This window comes from Bufo gargarizans, chromosome 5 (genome assembly GCF_014858855.1).
Source record: "Bufo gargarizans isolate SCDJY-AF-19 chromosome 5, ASM1485885v1, whole genome shotgun sequence".
In the NCBI taxonomy this organism is placed as follows: domain Eukaryota; kingdom Metazoa; phylum Chordata; class Amphibia; order Anura; family Bufonidae; genus Bufo; species Bufo gargarizans.
The window spans coordinates 112,793,082-112,813,412 of NC_058084.1; the positions used below are offsets into that span (position 1 = coordinate 112,793,082).

At 45.8% G+C, this 20,331-nt stretch overlaps 1 protein-coding gene across 1 annotated transcript in view; it reads left to right on the plus strand.

Annotated features, from left to right (window-relative positions):
• Positions 1 to 343: 343 nt before the first annotated feature.
• The window catches only part of LOC122938832 (syndecan binding protein), a 40,429-nt gene continuing 20,441 nt past the window's right edge, over positions 344 to 20,331 (plus strand). The window contains exons 1-2 of the mRNA XM_044294662.1: positions 344 to 488; positions 18,973 to 19,034. Of these exons, the coding sequence (XP_044150597.1) occupies positions 18,984 to 19,034 (51 nt within the window). The 5' untranslated portion in view covers positions 344 to 488; positions 18,973 to 18,983. The remainder of the gene's footprint in view (positions 489 to 18,972; positions 19,035 to 20,331) is intronic.

Consider the following 20,331-nt stretch of genomic DNA (forward strand, 5'->3'; position numbering starts at 1 on the left):
AGTGGCCCTATGCCTGTAACATGTCAGCCATAGGACACAGCCACTTTCATTTTACATTTTTCACATTTTCCCACTAAAATAAAGTTAAAATTGGCTGATACAAAACGCGCACCCAATCTGCGGCATGTGAACAAAGCCTTATTACTATAACCAATATGGCGCCCACATTGTCCCCTCAGAGCCCGCTGACAATCCTCTGCTATCTGCAACAATGTAAACTTCCTAAAAAGTGAAACCTCCAGCGGCTCAGAGGCCACGCCCCTCCCTCCTGCGCTCCCCGTCGCCCCCGGCAACAGTCACGAGCCCAAGTTCTCTTGGATGACGTCTCCTAGGGAACGCCCCTTTTCCTGGCTCCGCCCCGGCCCTTGCTTTGTCTTCTAGTGAAACCACTGCCTCGTGACGTCACTCTGTCTGCTGGTGTTCGGCCGTTCCTGTCGCTGCCGAGGAGTAACTGTTCCGGTGTCTCCGTTACCTGCCCGTGGAGGAAGGTTAGTGTGTGGCCGTCGGCCCCGGGGGTCTGGGCAGGGCGGTACACTTCATGGCCGGTGTCCCGGGACCAAGCCGCCCTTCTGCGGCTGCCATCCCCCTCCCCCAGCTTTCCTTCTGAGGGCAGCACCAGTCCCTGAGTCCTCCTCAGTCCTGACTCCTTCTAGTCAGGAGCCTGGGAAAGCAGGATGACCTCAGCTCTTACGTCATAGTGTCAGGACTTTACCAGGGACAAATGACACTTAGAGATATATCTCAAGGGAATTGCTGATATTTTAGTTGTAAATAAAAGTCACAAGCCTTTTTTTGACTGACCATGCAACAATATTTAGTCGCGTGGCTGGCATTCTGCAGCGTTAGACGTAGGGGGGCTGTGCCGGGGCTCCTGGAATAAGGTGCTGGTGACCAGGGGCCCGCCGACTGACGTAGATGCGCCTAGTCTATGATGAGGTGCACACCTAGTCATACTTTAGTCAAATCTTATGACGGCGTAGGGAGGAATCTAAACAGTCAGTCTTATTGAATGACCCCCAATATTCAAAGATGGCTTTTTTTATTTTATTATGCCATTGAAAAGTGCAAAAATGATGTCTTTCTGCAGCAGCCGGAGATAACACTTGATAGGGACGCTGTTTTTAGTATAACTGCTGGGAAGGTAAGAGATCACCTGTAAGGGAACTTTCACGCTAGCGGCAAGGAACTCCGGCAGGCTGTTCTGGCGAAGGAACAGGCTGTTGGATCCGTGCTGCCGCTAGTGCACGCGTGCCCCCGGACTACCACTCCGGCCCCATTGACCATAATAGGGGCGGACCGGAGATCTGGCGGCAGCACGGCAAATGCCGAGAGGCGGCCGGAATAAAAGTACGATGTGTCGTACGTTATAGTCAATGGGGCCGGACCGGTGGTCCGGGGGCACGCGTGCACTAGCGGCAGCACGGATCCGACAGGCTGTTTACCTACCGGAATACAGCCTGCCAGAGTTCTGTGCCTCTAGTGTGAAACTAGCCTTAGTAAAATAGTAGATTGGTAGAATTGGGATATCGGTATGACAGCTCTGTTGTTGCTTGAAGAAGGGTCTGATGTTTGTCAGTATAGTATGTGATGCTGTAATGGAGTCTGTCACCGCATGCAGTGAGTGGTCTGACTGAGGGTTAAAGGGGTTTTCCGAGATTTTTTAACTGACTATCCTCTGGATAGGCCATCAGTATCTGATCAGTGGGGATCTGCCGATCAGCTGTCTGAGAAGGCGGTGGTGCTCACATTAGCCCCGCGGCCTTCTCTCTGCTTCTCCTAGGCCAGTGACTTCACGCTCATTGGTCACATGGCCTAGGAGCATAGATGTGAAAGCGGCTGAGTGCGATACCAAGGATAACCGCTATACAGTAAGCTGAGAGAAGGCCTCTGTGCTCACAGGAGCGCCGGTGCCTTATCAAAACGGCTGATCTGCGGGGGTCCTAGGTGTCGGACCCCGCACCGATCAGATACTGATGACCTATCCTGGGGATAGGTCATCTGTTAAAAAATAAAAAATCCTGAAAAACCCATTTAAAAGTTTTTGTCCTGGATAAAAAAAAAAATATAAAGTCTGCTTTTCTTCCAAAAACAGTACCACCCGTTTCTGGCTCCAGTGGAGTCAATGGGACGGAGCAGTAATACTGCGGTGGTGTTTTTGTAAGAAAGCAACCATGTTTTTCTAATGCAGGACATCCCCTTTAAGGCCCCTTTCACACGGGCGAGTTTTCCGTGCGGGTGCGATCCGTGCGGCGAACGTATAGCACCCGCACTAAATCCTGACCCATTCATTTCTATGGGGCTGTGCACATGAGCGATGTTTTTAACGCATCACTTGTGCGTTCAGTTGAAATCGCAGCATGCTCTATATTTTCCGATTTTGACGTGACGCAGGCCCCATAGAAGTGAATGGGGTGTGTGAAAATCGGATGGCATCCGCAAGCAAGTACGGATGCCGTGCGATTTGCACGCATGGTTGCTAGGAGACCATCGGGATGGAGACCCGATCATTATTATTTTCCCTTATAACATGGTTATAAGGGAAAATAATAGCATTCTGAATACAGAATGCATAGTAAACCAGCGCTAGAGGGGTTAAAAAATAAATAAAAAAAAATTTAACTCGCCTTAGTCCACTTGCTCGCGAAGCTGGCATCTCCTTGTGTCTCCGCTGCTGATGAACAGGACCTGGGGTGAGCTGCTCCATTAAATAGAGCTTAAGGACCTTTGATGACGTCACTCCGGTCATCACATGGTCTTTTACCATGGTGAATCACCATGGTAAAAGATCATGTGACGTACCATGTGATGACCGGAGTGACGTCATCGAAGGTCCTTAACCTGTATTTAATGGAGCAGCTCACCCCAGGTCCTGTTCATCAGCAGCGGAGACACAAGTGGACTAAGGTGAGTTAAATTTTTTTTGATTTTTTTTTTTTAACCCCTCTAGCGCTAGTTTACTATGCATTCTGTATTCAGAATGCTATTATTTTCCCTTATAACCATGTTATAAGGGAAAATAATACAATCTTCAGAACATCAATCCCAAGCCCGAACTTCTATGAAGAAGTTCGGGTTTGGGTACCAAACATGCGCGATTTTTCTCACGTGAGTGCAACGCATGACAATGTTTTGCACTTGCGCATAAAAAATCGCGCATTTTCCCGCAACGCACCCGGCTCTTATCCGGGCAAAAAAACTCACGCCCGTGTGAAAGAGGCCTAAGAGACGCTGTTTGCTGTACTAATAGTCCAAACAAAGACGGAAGTTAGGAGCCAAAGCAGGAGGTAGCATATCTGGAGCGACTTCTGAAAATTATATCCAGAAAACCACCCACCTGCTCTTTATAAATTACATAGAATATTATTAATATGGGGTCAATTTTTTTTTTTTGGGGGGGGGCGGGGGCGTCGCTTTAAGGGGATCCGGTCAGTGGGTTTTATATCCCTGAATTGCCCTCACTAGCTTTTATTGTCCGTGTTCAGTTTACTGAGGTCCACGCACATTAGCCAAATTTCTGTGTAAAATGTCTATCGATCCTGCAAGAATCCACAGGAAATCTCCATGAAATCACGTGGATCCTGATGCAGTTTTTCTTGTGGCTTTAACTTGTTGAAAACTTCTGGAGGGTCTGTGGCTCCGGTCCCGTGTACACACCACCCTCCTGCTGTGATCCCCTTCGTAGCAGATATTATTTTTTTTTTTTTTTTTTTTTTTTAGGGCTTGCAGATTTCATGAGTTTTTACACATTCAGTGATTGTGAGACACGATTTGGAGAGAAGGCTACACAGTTAAAGGGGTTTTCCCATCTCAGACGATATGCCCCCATTGTCTGATAGGTTCGGGTCCCACTGCTGGGACCCGCACCTACAACGAGAACAAAGCCGGGAAATGAATGGAGGGCGCACTGCACATGCGCAGCCGCCCTCCATTCATTTCTTTTGGGCCCCCGAAAATAGTCTAGCACTGGATCGGCTATTGCCGTCTGCCCCATAGAAATGAATGGGAGCAGGGGCCGCGCATGTACAGTGCGTTCCCATTCACTTCTATGGGAGCAGCGCTTGGTGGTGGACCCACCCCGGGAAATCCGGGGTCCTCCAGCCACAGCGTTTCGTTCTCGTTGTAGGTGCGGGTCCCAGCGGTGGGACCCGCACCTATCAGACAATGGGGACACATCCTAGCAATATGCCCCCATTGTCTGAGATGATAAATACCCCTTTGACTCCTGGAGAAATCTCCTATCCTTGTGCACCGAACGGACAAGAATAGGACATGTTCTGTCTTTTTAGGGGGCAGCAGAACGGACATACGGATAGCACACAGTGTGCTGTCTCCATCTTTTACAGGATGGGTCTTCTGTATAAAAACCTTGGAAAACCCCTTTTAACGTTCGGATCTTGAATTAATCTAATGTATGGTTAAAGGGATTGTGCGGGGGTTTTATATTGATGACCTTTCCTAAGGATAGGTCATCGTTATCTGGCACTGCCCCCAGTCAGCTGTTTGAAGAGGAGGTGGCGCTCCAAGCGGGTGTTGCTTCCTCTTTATTACACAGCCCGTCATCTCGGAAGTGCAGTGTAATGACGAGTACGTTCTCCAGTCACTTGAATGGAGCGTGTACTTGTAATGACAGTACTCCGCCGCTGCACAGGAGGCGACGCGCTGTCCGCCTCCTCGTCAGTATATCCTCAATATATATTGCTGCACAACCCCTTTAGGGTGCATTCACACGACCGTATAAATGGATCCGCATCCGTTCCGAAAATTTGCGTAATGGGTGCGAATCCATTTATTTCAATGGGGCAGCAAAAGATGCGGACAGCACACCGCGTGCTGTCCGCATCCGTTGTTCCATTCCGTGGCCCCGCAAAAAAGATAGAGCATGTCCTATTCTTGTCCGCAACCGCGGACAAGCTTGGGCATTCTCTATATAGCGCTGGCCATGTGCGGTCCGCAAATTGCATAAGGCACACGGCCGGTATTCGTGTTTTGCGGATCCACAATTTGTGGACCACAAAACTCCTTACGGTCGTGTGAATGCACCCTTAATCTGTGACGTACAGAGCCCCCTCCCCTATGTAAAGCACATACAGCAATGCTGGGGGTTATAGTTTCTGCTGAGTTCACTTGGATTCAGGAAGTGCTGCAGTTTCGTTTCACCGCTCCTGTGTGTTAGCTCTGGATCCCTTATCTGGAAAAGTTTTGTTTCTCCGGATCAGTGTGTGACGTGACCTGAGAATCTGTAGCTGGCAGTGAAGATAGCAACCCAAAATGTTATCCTCCAGTCGCACTAAAAGAGCACATGTGTGAACACTGTTGTATGTATTCTTTGGTTGTGCTGCTACTTGTGGTTCATGCTCAGTTTGGCCTTGCTTTGGCTCTTTCCCAGAACCACCTTCATGTCCGACACCATGGATGAATCTGCTGGACAAGAACGAGACGTGTTATTCAGATCTTAGCAGGATAGGGCTTCAATATCGGACCGCTGGGGCTCCGACACCCCTCGTATTGATGGGAATAGGAGCAGCGCTCCAGAAATACAACTAAACAGCTGATCGGTGGGGGGAGTTGAACCCCCCCATTGATCTGATATTGATGCCCTATCAAAATGCTGGACAACCCCCCCCCCCCCCCCCCCCCCACCCCTTGAAGGGAACCTGTCTTCTGTTTTAATGCTGCCTGTAGTACGACAGGGTCTTTTATGGCTGAGAGCGATTTCACTCTGAACTGCTGCGGCGCCTCACAAAAAACATAGGGGCAGATAGTGAAAATCGCTGCCCATATTAACCAATCACAGCACAGCTTTCATATGTCAGAGGCTTTGTAGGAAATGAAAGCTGTGCTGTGGTTTAGTTTCAATGAGCAACAAAAAGTTTCGTAAATCTCCTGCACACACTTGCATGCACAATTACTCGCACTGACATGCATGCTCAGACTTGCTCATGCTTATACACCTGGTCACACACTTATGTACACACAAACTCATGTAGACAACCTACACACGCTAGTGTACGCACACACTTCTAGACGCCTGGACCATAGCATTCTCGCACTGTTATACATGTACACTTACGTATCACTTACACGTACACTTACATTTGCGTTCATTTTTGTATTTGTACACTTATGCACAGTTACAGGCATTTGTGCACACATGCTTGCGTACACACTTATAGGGGCACACACAGGCTCACTCGTGCGCGGTCTTGCACACACAATCTCACGCTTATAAATGCATGCACACACTTGCCCATTCGTACGCTCAGGCTTTCGTGCACACAGTTGCTCACACACTGACACATGCTTATACAGTCATTTACATAATTGCACTCTCTGGTGCACACTTAGGCACGCTGACGTACTCAAACATTTGCAGTTTATAGGTGAGAGTGACTTTCTTCCAGACTTCTTACTTAATAATTAGTGTGTGGATATGGCTCAGCTTACTTAAAGGGAACCTGTCACCTCCAAAACGCACAAAACCAACATCATTACCTTATAGTAGCCCCCAGTGTGTTTCATTCCTCCATTGGTTACTGCAAACTTTATAAAAACGCTGTTTTGATCTCCATTCGCGCCAGTGTGAAGTCAATGGGGCAGCGGCCTCCTAGCTTCAAGTCAAGCTAAGCCCACCCCTTACCCGTCCTCTCTTCACTTTGAGTGACATCCTGCCGTGAGGCTGGGATCGCGCAAGTCTCGCGCTCCTTGTTGCTGCGCGATCCTGTCTCCGGCCCTCGCAGTCAGCTGGCTGCAATCGTCTCACTGCGCCCACGCCGGCCATTTCCATCGCTCGCGCGTGCTTGCAGATTCTGGTCCCCAGCGTCGGCGTGATCGCTGGCTTCAGGCGCAGGAGAACGCAAGCCAGTGGTCACGTTTCGCCCCGACCCCACCAGCATCAGGTATTCCACATATCAGCAACATTATCCTGGGACACAAATATTATATTAGCCCAAAAGGGCAAATCGGGTTATTACAGTTTATCTAGATTATTCTGGCCCAGAAACGTTATATAAGCTCCAAAATGGGGCAATTGTAAGGTCAAAAAGCAATCAAATTATAAATGCATAGGACACAAAAATATATATTTTTCAATAACAGTAAAAAAATAATAATAATAATTCATAAATAAAAAGTGTGCCAACCCTGAGTTTTTTGAATAAAGATCTATCCTCATCATCTTCCTTATAATGTATATAACATAACAGGAGTTATCCTCATCATCCTCACCATAATGTCTATGGAGTCATGCAATATACTCTCACCACACTGGGTGTAATCCTCATCATCCTTACCATAAGGTCTATATGTGTTTCTCATGTGTATCTCATCTAATTGTTTTTATATTTGAATAGAATTTCTTGATACAGATTTGCTGTTGCTCGTGATCGAGTGTACGTTCAGCGTTTTTGCAGGTAATTACCAGATCAACATATATCACCGTACTATTAGGCCGATTTTGGAGGGTTAAATATGATATGTTTTGGATATTAATTTTCCATTCCGTCCACCATGACAGCTTAACCTAGAGATTGACCTCTGTAGGGGCAGGAACACTGAGTTTAAAAGGCCACCATCCACTCTCGCCCTCAGTGTTTCCTGTCCATACGGAGCACCTCACAGAGAGACCTCCTGTAGGAGATGAGAAGATGACAGCGTTTGTTATTTTTAAAATACCTGTTGGGATCGCTATCCCTTCCCTCTGCCCTTTGACGGCTTCGTCCTAAGCTGGGCTGAGGTGGACTATGGTGAGGATCTCGTTCCCGTTCCAGCGGGGGCCTGAATCCCTCCTCTGTAGGAAGCTGACCACGCACCGTTGAACGCGCTGCACGCGGACCACTTAGTGTGAAGCCGCAGCGTCATTCTCTGTTCCGGGCCGGCAGGAGGTTGAGGGGGCGGAGCTAGGAGCCTGGCTGTGTGCGCACAAAGATGACATCAGACGCCGCATCGAGATTTGAAAAGAACTAACGTCCCAGTAAGGCTCCTGCTCCAGATGTTAGCCCCCGATGCCCCTGCAGACCAGATGGACTCCACAGATTCCCCCTCGGCTGCTCAAATCGTGAGTTCCCCTGTGGGGAAGGAAAATATGTATCATATTGTTATGCTATTTCTTGCAATAGCCTACTGATACTGGGTTGCTCGGTCTTCTAGGAAATGAAAAAGCCCAGAACTAAGGCCAAAATCCCTAGATGCGCTACTTGTGGCAAAAGATTGCCGGAAAATCACAAAAAGAAGCTCTGCCAAGTCTGCATTAATAAGCTTGTCAAATCAATGATTCAGAGCGAAATTAAATCCTTGCTAGCCTCTCTCAGATCTGCCCCTCCTACTCCGTCTGCGAAAAAAATCACGAATGTCTGCTCCATCCTCCTCTGAATCAGAGGCCATGGACGAAAATGCTTCCACCTCTAGACAGAACGTAGACGCACTGTCAGAGGGTGAAATAGTGGAGGACAGGAAAAAGTATTTATTTTCGTCTGAGGAGATGGAGGAATTATTGGGCGCCGTAAGGGCAACCATGGGCATTGAAGAGGTACAAAAACCTTGATCGGTCCAAGACGAGATGTTTGTGGGGCTCAGAGCTAAGAAATCTACAGTATTTCCAGTGAACGAAAATATAAAGGATATGATCTTGGATGAGTGGATGACCCTGAGAGGAGAATTCAAAAATAGATTACTGTTCGATCCAACCATATACAAATATTTAACGAAATTCCGAAAATTGACATACAGGTAGCAAAGGTGGTCAAGAAGACCTCCCTTCCCTTTGAGGAATCCTCCCAATTACAGGATCCGATGGAGAGAAAGGCGGATTCTCTCCTGAAAAAGTCCTGGGAAGCATCCATGTTCGGTATAAAAATGAACATAGCTGCAACCTCCGTAGCTAGATGAATGTATTTCTGGCTTGGCGAACTTGAGAACCATATTAAGCATAAAATCCTGAGAGAAGAAATTCTAAATTCCATTCCTCTCCTCAAATCAGCTACAGCATTTTTGGCGGATACCTCAGCCGAGTCCGTGAGGTTTGCTGCCAAAGATGCTGCTCTTTCAAATTCCGCAAGGAGGGCCCTGTGGATGAAATCCTGGGGGGGGCGATAGAGCATAATTTTGATTTTGACACTTATCGCTTTTTCAGGGGAATGTTTTTGGTCCCGTACTGGATTCTATCCTCGAGAAAGCGGCAGATAAAAAGAAGGGATTCCCTGAGGAAAACAAAAAGCCCTTTCGTCCCTTTAACACCCAATCCAGGTCCTATAGAGGGAAAGGGAAAACCGGTAGGTGGAGCTACCAAAATGGAGGAAAGGGCAGAGGGTTCCTTCTCAATCCCCAAAACAATGACGCCAGAGTGGGAGGAAGGTTGAGGAGATTTCAACCTTTTTGGGAAACCAGAACCCCTGGGCCTTGTATATTTTAAAAAACGGCTATTGGATAGAATTCTTCTCAACCCCTCCAAAAATGTTTCGGTTAACCTCTCGCAGCCCAAAAGTTCTGGGAAGGATTTGGCAGGGCGTCCTGCAGTTAATAGTCATGCGTGGTAGTAAAAGTCCCCTGTTCAGAAGAAGGAAGGGGTTATTATTCTAACCTGTTTTTAGTACAGAAGCCAGACTGCTCCTTTCGTACCATCATAAATCTAAAGGGGTTAAATACGTCCATTGTTTATAGGAAACTCAAAATGGAATCTATAACATCCATCACTCCTCTAATCAAAGTAGGAGATTACATGACGTCCATAGATTTGAAGGATGCTTACTATCACATACATGAAAACTCGCAAAAATATCTCAGGTTTGCGCTGATAGACAGCACCGGAGTGGTAAGCCACTTCTACCCTTCGGAATTTCCTCGGCCCCAAGAGTTTTCACAAAGCTAGTAGTGGAAATGATCTCTCCTCTCAGATCAGAGGGAATAAAAATCTTCCCGTATCTAGACGACTTCCTCATTCTGGGAAAATCTGAATCGGAGGCGTCCATTCTCAGCAACTACCTAATTCATCGGTTTTGGGCTGGATAATAAATCGGAAAAAATCCTGTCTGGTCCCATCAACCAAGATTTAATTCCTAGGAGTACTTTTAGATTCAAGAACTCAGATGACATCTCTTCCTCAAGTAAAATTAACAACCTTCATAGGAAAAAACAAAACTATTTCAGGGCCAGACCAAGTGCTCCATATGCAATGCCATGAATCAATTGGGAATGATGACCTCCTGCATCATATCGGTATTGTGGTCCCAGGCTCATACCAGGATAACTAAATCCTGGATCCTGAAGAATTGGGACAAGAAACTCCTTAGAGACAGTCCTCCTTAGAGAAGAAAATATCCATCCCCACTCACGTAAGATCCGATTTTTGAATTGGTGGATAGAAAAGACAAATCTGTCGAAAGGTGTAAGTTGGATAAAAGATCCAGAAATCCAGGTGTTCACGGACACAAGCGGCACTGAATGGGGGGCGAAAGTAGGCTTCTCAAACTACCAAGGCAGATGGACAGACAACCTAAAAGTAAGATCTTCGAACTACCAAGAACTAAGGGCGATCTGGGAAACGCTAAGGTCATTCCAAAAGATAGTACTCGGAAAACACCTAAAGATTCTCTCCAACAATATGACAGCAGTAGCATACTTAAAGCACCAGGGAGGCACAAGATCTCCAAGGCTAGAAAAACTGTCAGAGAGAATATTATTTTGGGCGGAAAGAATGTATCCTCCATCACGGCTATTCACCTAAAAGGTACGGAAAATGTACAAGCAGACTTCCTCAGCAGAAAGAACATAGATCCTGGGGAATGGTCCTCAAATCCAGAAGTGTTCAGACAAATCTGAACCCCTTAGATAAGGCATCCTCAAACTGCGGCCCTCCAGCTGTTGCAAAACTACAACTCCCAGCATGCCCAAACAGCCTACAGGTATCAGCCTACAGCAGGGCATTGTGGGAGTTGTAGTTTTGCAACAGCTGGTGGGCCGCAGTTTGAGGATGCCTGCCTTAGACCTCTTCGCAGCAAAAGAGAACGCGAAGGTTGGGCACTTTTGCTCCCTAAACCCCAGGGAAAACCCTTGGGCGGTGGAGGCCTTCTCGATCAGATGGACCTGGAATCTCGCCTATGCTTTTCCTCCGTGGGCGTTAATTCCCAGAGTACTACAAAAGATAAGGTCCGACCCGGTAACAGTAATCCTAGTGGTGCCATACTGAACAAAGAGAAACTGGTTCCCGATCTTAAAGGAATTAGCACTGGAGGAGCCATGGAGAATTCCCCTCCGGGAGGACATTTTATCGCAAGGCTCGATCCTCCATCAGAATCCAGGCCTATTCAAATTGTCAGCATGGATCCTGAGCGTGAGGTATTAAAAAGCAGGGGTTTTTCTGAAAAGGTAATCAATACCCTTAAATCCAGCAGGAAAAAAGTCACCTCCTCGATATATCTCAAAATCTGGAGGAAATACTGCAACTGGCTAGGTCAGAACCCTCCGGTAGATTCTCCCCCAGACATCATAAATATTCTTGATTTTTCTCCAGAAAAGGCTGGATTTGAGTCTGAGACCTAGTACACTTAAAGTACAGATCTCAGCCTTAGGAGCATGCTATGACACAGACCTGACCAGCCATAGATGGGTGAGAAGATTCGAGATTAAGGCTAGGTCTACACGACGACATTTGTCGCGCGACATTTTGTTGCACCAATGTCGCGCGACAATTTTTATAATGGCAGTCTATGGTGTCGCACTGCAACATGCGACATGCTGCGACTGCGACGCGACAGTCGCAGAAAATCCATTCAAGATGGATTTTTCTGCGACTGTCGCGTCGCAGTCGCAACATGTTGCATGTTGCAGTGCGACACCATAGACTGCCATTATAAAAATTGTCGCGCGACATTAGTGCAACAAAATGTCGCGCGACAACTGTTGCGCCCTATCTGTCGCGCGACTTTTTGTCGCGCGACACATGTCGTCGTGTAGACCTAGCCTAAGACCTTCCATAACCGCAAGGGCCCCTCAGAGGGACTTATACCGGGTCCTGAAGGGATTAATGAAACCACCATTTACCTCAGTACAGGACATTTCAGTAAAACATCTGATGCTCAAGGCTGCCTTCTTAATAGCCATAACGTCAGCTAGACGTTTAGGAGAGATCCAGGCGCTCTCCTGTCGGGAACCCTATCTTTCTGTGTTTCCCGATAAAATAGTGTTAAGGTTGGATCCAGGTTTCCTTCCAAAGGTCGTTTCTGACTTTCATAGACACCCGGAAATTGTCCTCCCGTCATTCCCTAAGGAGGTGACGAGTACATCTGAGGATCACTACCAACTCCTAGATGTCCGAGAAACTGTCCTACAATACCTAAAGGCAACAGAAGAATTCAGGAAGGAAGATAATCTTCCCTTTGTTTGGACCAGCAAACTGAACGAGAAGAAGGCATCCAAGGCCTCCATCGGGTGCTGGATCAGGTCCACCATATCCTGCTGCTACCAGATGGTGGGTCTTGATAATCCTTCAGAGAAGGGCCCATTCCACAAGAGCGGTGGCATCCTCATGCGCAGAGAAAGGAGGCGTTTCCTTAGATAAAATCTTCAGAGCAGCCACCTGGTCCAGTATTAATACATTTATTAGGCACTATCGTATTAACGTTTTGGCTTCTGCTGACTTGACCTTCGGTCAAAAGGTCTTGCAAGCAGTTACCCATCCCACTAAATAATCTGGTAGTTCTCCAGGTTAAGCCGTCACGGTGGACGAAATGGAAAAACCGTAATTAGACTTGCCGGTAATTCAGTTTCCTTGAGTCCACCATGACGGCTGGTATATTTCTCCCCCTAAGAATTTATATTTATTTTTTATTATTATTAAGGCTGCACCCACTTGATAATTTGGAAAGCAGTCAGGGTGAGAGTGGGTGGTGGCCTTTTAAACTGTGTTCCTGCCCCTACAGAGGTCAAGGGGTCAATCTCCAGGTTAAGCAGTCATGGTGGACTCAAGGAAACAGAATTACCGGTAAGTCTAAAAGTGTTTTTTTTTTTTTATTCTTCATTCCTGTAGGCAATACAATATCTAATAGGGAAAGGTAAGTTTTTGTCTGGAAGAAGCAAAAACCAAATTTTTAAGTGTTTATGGTAAGAATTTACTTTTCTCTACACCGATATAGAAATTAACAGTTCGGTTGAGGAAACCTTTTTTTACTGCCACAGACAGCTTGTAATAGTGCAGATGTAACTTTTTTTTATTTTTAATAAAGAATCACTTAGTAATGTCAATTAGTGTGGGCTTCAAAGTACAGGCGGACGGTCCAACTTTTACCTATTTGAGTTTGCATACAGCTGTTACCCAGCGCATGGATAGCTTCCCAAACTACAAAGCTGATCACGTAAATGTCTGATAATTTTTTATTTTTATTTTTTTGTGGACTTCTACCACAATATCCAACCATCTGCCCCAATATTGACCAACACGGCACTCTTATCTAATGCAACATAAAACACAATTTCAAACAATTTTTAGATTTATTTCTGTTGTGGGTGTCCACGGTGTCATCAATATGTACTAATTTTTTTATTTTATTTTTTTAAGGTAATTTATATCCGTCACAATGCCCAGCTGCATTATTCAACAATGCACTAGCCGAACTGTAAAAAAAATAAATGGCGATGAAGTCATACTTCATTGCTTCCCAAAGGATTTCAGCGAAATAAAACGTTGGCTACGACACTTTCCTCAAGAATTTACAGATATTGACCAGCTGTCAAAGAGGATTCTAGAACAGAACAAAAATAACAAATTTCGACTATGCTCTTTACATTTTAGCGAAGAATCATACAACATTACACACCATGGTCGTGTGCTACGTCCGGACGCCGTCCCTACGATCTTTCCATCTGCTGAAGGTGAATTATTAATATCAGAGAGTCTACACAAGTCTAGACCAACAAAAAGGAAAAGGTGTCAAGAAGCAAAATCAAAGGTCAATGATGAAGAACAAAAAAGGCAAATAAGTAGTGAGGCAACCTCTGAAATTTCATTGTTTGGATTCGTCAGTGCCTCTACTCAGACAGAATTCACAATGGAAAACAGTATCCTTATGAAGTCAGAGTTTGAAAGTCTAAGTCCACGTAAGTATATTCAATTTTCCAGTGACCACATTAAGCCTTCGACATCAACGCCAAACCCCTTGAGGCAGAGGGAGGATTCAGATTCGCCCCTAAAGAAGAGGCAAAGCGAATAAACTAATAAAAATAAAACTAAAAACTAATAAAATAAAAAAGAATAACAGACTGTTGTGAGTATGTGATGTCACTCCATAGATAGTATGGTGAGGATGATGAGGATTACACCCAGTGTGGTGAGAGTATATGGTGTGACTCCATAGACACTATGGTGAGGATGATGAGGATAACTCCTGTTTATATACATTATAAGGAAGATGATGAGGATAGATCTTTATTCAAAAAACTCAGGGCTGGCACACACTTTATATATTTTTTTCATTTCAGATTTTTTTTCCAATTATTTTTATTTTTTTATATTTTACTTGTATTGAAAAAAAAAATATTTCTGTGTTCCATGCATTTATAATTTTGATTGCTTTTTGACCTTACAATTGCCCCATCTTGGAGCTTATATAACGTTTCTGGGCCAGAATAATCTAGATAAACTGTGTAATAACCTGATTTGCCCCTTTTGGGCTAATATAATATTTGTGTCCCAGGATAATGTTGCTAATATGTGGAGTACCTGATGCTGGTGGGGTCGGGGCGAACCGTGACCACTGGCTTGCGTTCTCCTGCGCCTGAAGCCAGTGTTCACGCTGACGCTTAGGACCAGAATCGCCTTGCGCGCGCGCGCACGATTGAAATGGCCGGCGCATGCGCAGTGAGACTATAGCAGCTGGCTGACTGCGGGAGCCGGAGACGGGATCGCGCAGTAACAAGGAGCGCGAGACTTGCGCGATCCCAGCCTCACGGCAGGATGTCACTCAAAGCGAAGAGAGGACGGGTAAGGGGTGGGCTTAGCTTGACTTGAAGCTGGCTCTGAAGATTACGCAAATGGAGATTAAAACAGCTTTTTTATAAAGTATGCAGCAACCGATGGAGGAACGAAACCCACTGGGGGCTACTATAAGGTAATGATGTCGGTTTTATGTGTGTTTTGGAGGTGATAGGTTCCCTTTCCTATAATCAGATGTTTGTGGCTGTGGCGCTAATGTGAGCCTGGTAATCACTAGCACCGCAGCCCCTTCAGACTGCTGATCAGACCTCCACCAATCCTGAGGATAAATCATCAGTTTTATGAAACCGAAATACCCAAGGAAGTGTTACAATTCTGAAGGAGACTGCTGGACATACTAAGGGCTTAAGGACATGACTGTTGTCTGCCAGGGCCTGTATTATGTCCCGCAAACTGTGTCTTCAATATATGGGCACCGGCCGTGTGCGCACTGTATCACGGATGTGAAACCATTCACTTGAATGGGTCCGCAATCCGGATGATACAGTGCAGAGGCACAGAGCAGAAGGCCATGGAAGCTCTATAGCAGTAATGGCGAACCTATGGCACGGGTGCCAGAGGCGGCACTCAGAGCCCTCTCTGTGGGCACCCACACCCTGGAAAAAGTCTATGGTGTACCAATATGCCCAAGACTTTTCCTGCCATTCATCAGCGCAGGGCGCACTATGAACAGCACAGGCAGCGCATTGAATGTAGGCAGGCTATTATTGCTGAATGATAAAGTACATGGAAGATATACTGTATTGGACTGTAGTATTCAGGTTAAATTGCCGTGTTGGCACTTTGCGATAAATATGAGGGTTTTGGGTTACAGTTTGGGCACCTGGTCTGTAACAGGTTAGCCATCACTGCTCTATAGAGTGCTTCCATGGCTTTTCGCTCCATGCTCCTGCACCGCAAAAAGTGCTGTGGACAGGTCACAGGCCTATTAAGTTGAAAGGGTCTGCACCAGCCACGTGGACGGTGCCCGTGCATTTGGGACCGCAATATGGTTTGTGTACATGAAGCATTATGCAATGATTGTGGGAAATGTAGCAAGATTTGGCATTATATGTAGATGGTTTACCAGACGTGCAAACAATACATTTTCACACTTTTCCCTGCCTAGGGATCCTTAAGGCGAATAAAATGTCGACTTTGGGGATCCTAAAATCTAATTTGGCCAACAAGTGTTTTATTTTATTTATTTATTATTCCCCCCCCCCCCTCTTTTAATAATTCATAGTTCTCCAGTATAGATGTAAACCTTTACCTTCTGGCTGCTGCAGCTAGCGACAGCAGTGAGCTCCCTCTAGTGGTGGCTGCAGGTACCCAGAACCCAGGCTGTTCTCGGTGCATGTTGTGCTCATTCACAGAGTATAAACTGATTGTACTATAATCTACAGCACAGACTAATGTCTGGGGGCTCTGCTGCTGTTCTCCTCACTTCCTTCCTATTGGTATTAAAGGGGTATTCCAGTCAGATTAAGTTATCCCCTATCCACAGGATAAGGGATCACTATTAGAACAGACCGGGGACCTACCACTGGGACCCCCACCAATCACAAGAACGGGGGCCCCGTACCCTCTATAGCCCCCCCCTTAAATGAACAGAGCAGCCGGTCACACGTGTCCGTGGCTGCTCCGTTCATTTCTACGGTAGTTCTGGAGATAGCCGAGTACAAGCGCTCACTTATCTCCGGAATTCCCATACAGATGAATGGGGCGGCTGCCTGCATGAGTGATCGGCCGCTGTGTTCTTTTCAGGGCAGATACGGTGCCCCCTGTTCTTGTGATTGGTGGGGGTCCTAGCGGTAGGACTCCTACCAATCTAATAGTTATCCCCTATTGATGGGGGATAACTTGTAACAACCGGAATACCCCTTTAGGTTTAATTCTCCCTTTTTATTTTGGAATGTACAATGTGGGTCTGAAAACGATCGGATCTGATGGGTGTTCTCTTATTATATTTCTTGGGGTTTTTCTTGTTCGGATGTCCCAATAAGTGACTTTCTTCTTGGACGTGTAATGTTTACTGTAGCAGCCGATAAATGAACGTTCCCAGGAGGTGTGGGAATTTCCCTGCCTGGTGTCTGCCTATGACGCAATCTGCTGGCCATCATATGACTGTCATCCGCCGGTGATCTGCTGATCTCATACGCTTCACTTCTTTTGTTCTTCGTTATGCTTTTATTTTACATAAGAATATTGTATGTAGAGAATTACAAGCTGATGTGCCAGGCTCTAGTTTCACAACTGCTTTTTTTCCAATCCCTTTGATGCCCTGTCGATGTAGTCATGGGTTTAACGACCAGTTATAGTGTGTGTCAGACATGCAGTGTGCAGCTTACATTCCAGGCCCACCAATACTGCATTATATGAAGTTTACAAGCATGCCGCAGGGTACGTGGCATTTATCATCCTCCGTATGCCAGACTGGCACCATCAGTTGAAACATTTGGCACACCATGGTTGTGCAAAATTTTCAGCTTTTTTGTGTGTTTTAGAGCCTAGCTTGCCACACTTGCTGGAGTAGGTTTCCGTTTTGGTGGACCTGTACAGATGTGCCACAGTCATACAGGAAAAGAACTGATCAGTTTTATCCTAATGCATTCTGAATGGAGTGTTGCGTCAAAACGGATCCGTTTTTTGCGGTCTGCGCATGCTCAGACTGCAAAAAATTGTGGGAAAAAATAAATGCCGGATCCGTTTCTGGATAAAGGAAGTTACATGTATTGAGCTGGTGGGTATATGAGGTGTGTGATGTCACACACATCCCTCATTGCTGTCATGAGTAAAAGGGGAGATTTATCAGAGTTACAAAAAGGGGTGATTATTGCTTTTCAGCGAAGGGTGGCCGTATTTCTGAAACTGCAATTTGTGAAATGTTCACGTGCTGCTGTGGTGAAAAGTGTAGCCCGAGTGGACAAATGGCGCCATTGTGAATAAGTGATGTGGAAAGGTGAAGGTGTGCAATGGAGGAGAGACAGGATACAGTGGAGCAACTCATTTCCCAAATGAACCAAGGGGGTTCAGTGAACCCTGCAGTGAATGGGGCTCCGAAGCAGATGGACAGTCGCTGCACCTCCGCTAACAAAGTTGCTTCGGCATAAAAGGCTTCAATTTTGGCTGCAGTAGCGGAATTGGACCTCCACTTCTCCATTGAGTGACATTTTCTGATTCATAGGATGGATAGACGTTGGGGTGTCGGGTGAGGAACATTAGAGAACAAACGGCCAGCAACCATTGCTGAAAGAACATAAGCTGGTGGTGGCAGCTTTATGGTCTGGGGAATGTTTTTGTGGCATTCTCTGGGCCCACTCATCCATGTGCAAGGCCCTCTCAACCGATTCGGGTATGAATCCATCCTTGTATGTCACATGACTAGAAATATCTGACATTGGTTGAAAGAGCATGACCAAGACTTCCATGTACTACCCTGGCCTTCTAATAGCCCAAACTTGAACCCAATTAAACATCTGTAGGACCACCTTGATCGTCATGTTCACTCTATGGATCCTTCCCCCATTGCCCCCTCCAGCAGCTGTGGGATGCTCTGCAGTCAGTTACCTGTGACAACCCACCGGGACCTTGAGTCACCTGCTGTCCATGCTGCACGCGATGGATATTAACTAGTGGTCATAATAATGTGACTCGACTGTGTATATGGGGGAATTGCCACAGGTGGACTCTCATCCAGGTGCAGAAACAATTCAAAGTCGATGGAGAAATTGGAGGACCTCAGAGCTAAATTTTAAGTGTCATAGTAAAAGGTCTGAAATCTATATAATTATGGCTATGCCAAATGTTAGTTTTCCTTTTTTCCATCAGTGACTTTGGTAAAACTTTTGGACATTTTGGTGTCTTTTAGCTGTAGTATTTTAGGAATAGAATGACACTGGGGACTATGGTTCTGATATTGTGTGATTTTTGGTTGTTGTCAATATTTCACTTACAATAATGGCTGTCCTCTTCTTTTTTTTTTTTTCTTTTTTTCTTTTTTTTTTTAACAGGAGGATCCATAATGTCTTTGTATCCATCACTCGAAGACCTGAAGGTTGACAAGGTCATCCAGGTATGTACTAATCAGTTGTTATTGGCTGAGAATATTGGGTAAAAGGTCTACCCCCTATCTCTTTGGCTAGTGATAAGATATTAGGTCAGTGTCTTTTAGCTTCAAGGATTTGGCCTACGAACAACATTCATCCCCTATGCACATGACAGGTGATAGATATATGATCACTTTGGGTCTGACCAATGGGTTCACGAGTCCCCTGTGTGAATTTAGCCATAGTCCACAAGAGCTACCTCTGCTCCCTTCACTCTGGGACTGCTGAGTACATTGATTGTCTGTCTCCAGCTGTCCCATTAATGTGAATGGTAAGGCATACACAGGGGACCCCTGGGAAACCCGTTAAACGGTTGGACCTCTAGGGGTCCTGCATATATCACCTATCCTGTCAATAGGTGGTAAATGTTGTTTATGGTCCATTTCCTTTAGGGCTATGTTCACATGGCAGATTTTGCCAGTATCAGATTTTGCCATGGATTCCACAGATCAGTGATGCAGTTTACAAAGATGTCTCCATGGAAGCCATGTGTGTCCGCGTGAACAGTGGACAGGCTACCATTGAAAACAGTGGGAGAAAATTTCAGAACTGATGCCAAGCGGTTTTCAATTTGGAATCTGTGCTTACATAGAAGACCAAATCTGCCATGTAAATATAGCCTAGGAGTATTTTGTTGATGGTTTCTACTTCTGTGCCAAAAATGCATGTGGGATTTCCAGGGTAATGGCCTCAATGAACATGGGGGATTTAGCCCAAGGATCAGACATGTTGTGATCCAGCACACTCTACCGTTATTTTTCTCATCATCTGCATTGAGGAGGCCACCATACACATGGTCTGTTGATATAATCATCTGCAATTGATTAAGTACTGTATGATAATTAATAACACTATCACCTCGGGGTACAGAATTGAGGAAAAAGTAAACGGTGGTCCCTAATAAAACGTAACTTTTATTCAGTCAGATTAATAAAAGTCCCTCAAAATATAACAGATCAACAAGAAAAAAAATACAGAGTGCTCGATGACACTCAAACATAATTGTGCACGGCAGCTCCTAAAAAAGTAACCGGTAGTCCTACCATATCGTGAGGTTCGTCCGAACTTTGTGAATACACAACAGATGATTATGATCCTAAAAAATCAAGGCAGGTAAAGGACAGGTACAGAAGGGGGCTCTAGGTCCCTAGAAAGCCCTAAGGTACGGGTGCTATGCTGGCCCTATCGTCCTAGCCACGGAGCACCTGTCCTAAAAAGAACGACCCTGTCCGGAACCTTGCCCTCAAGCTACTTGGCCCTAAA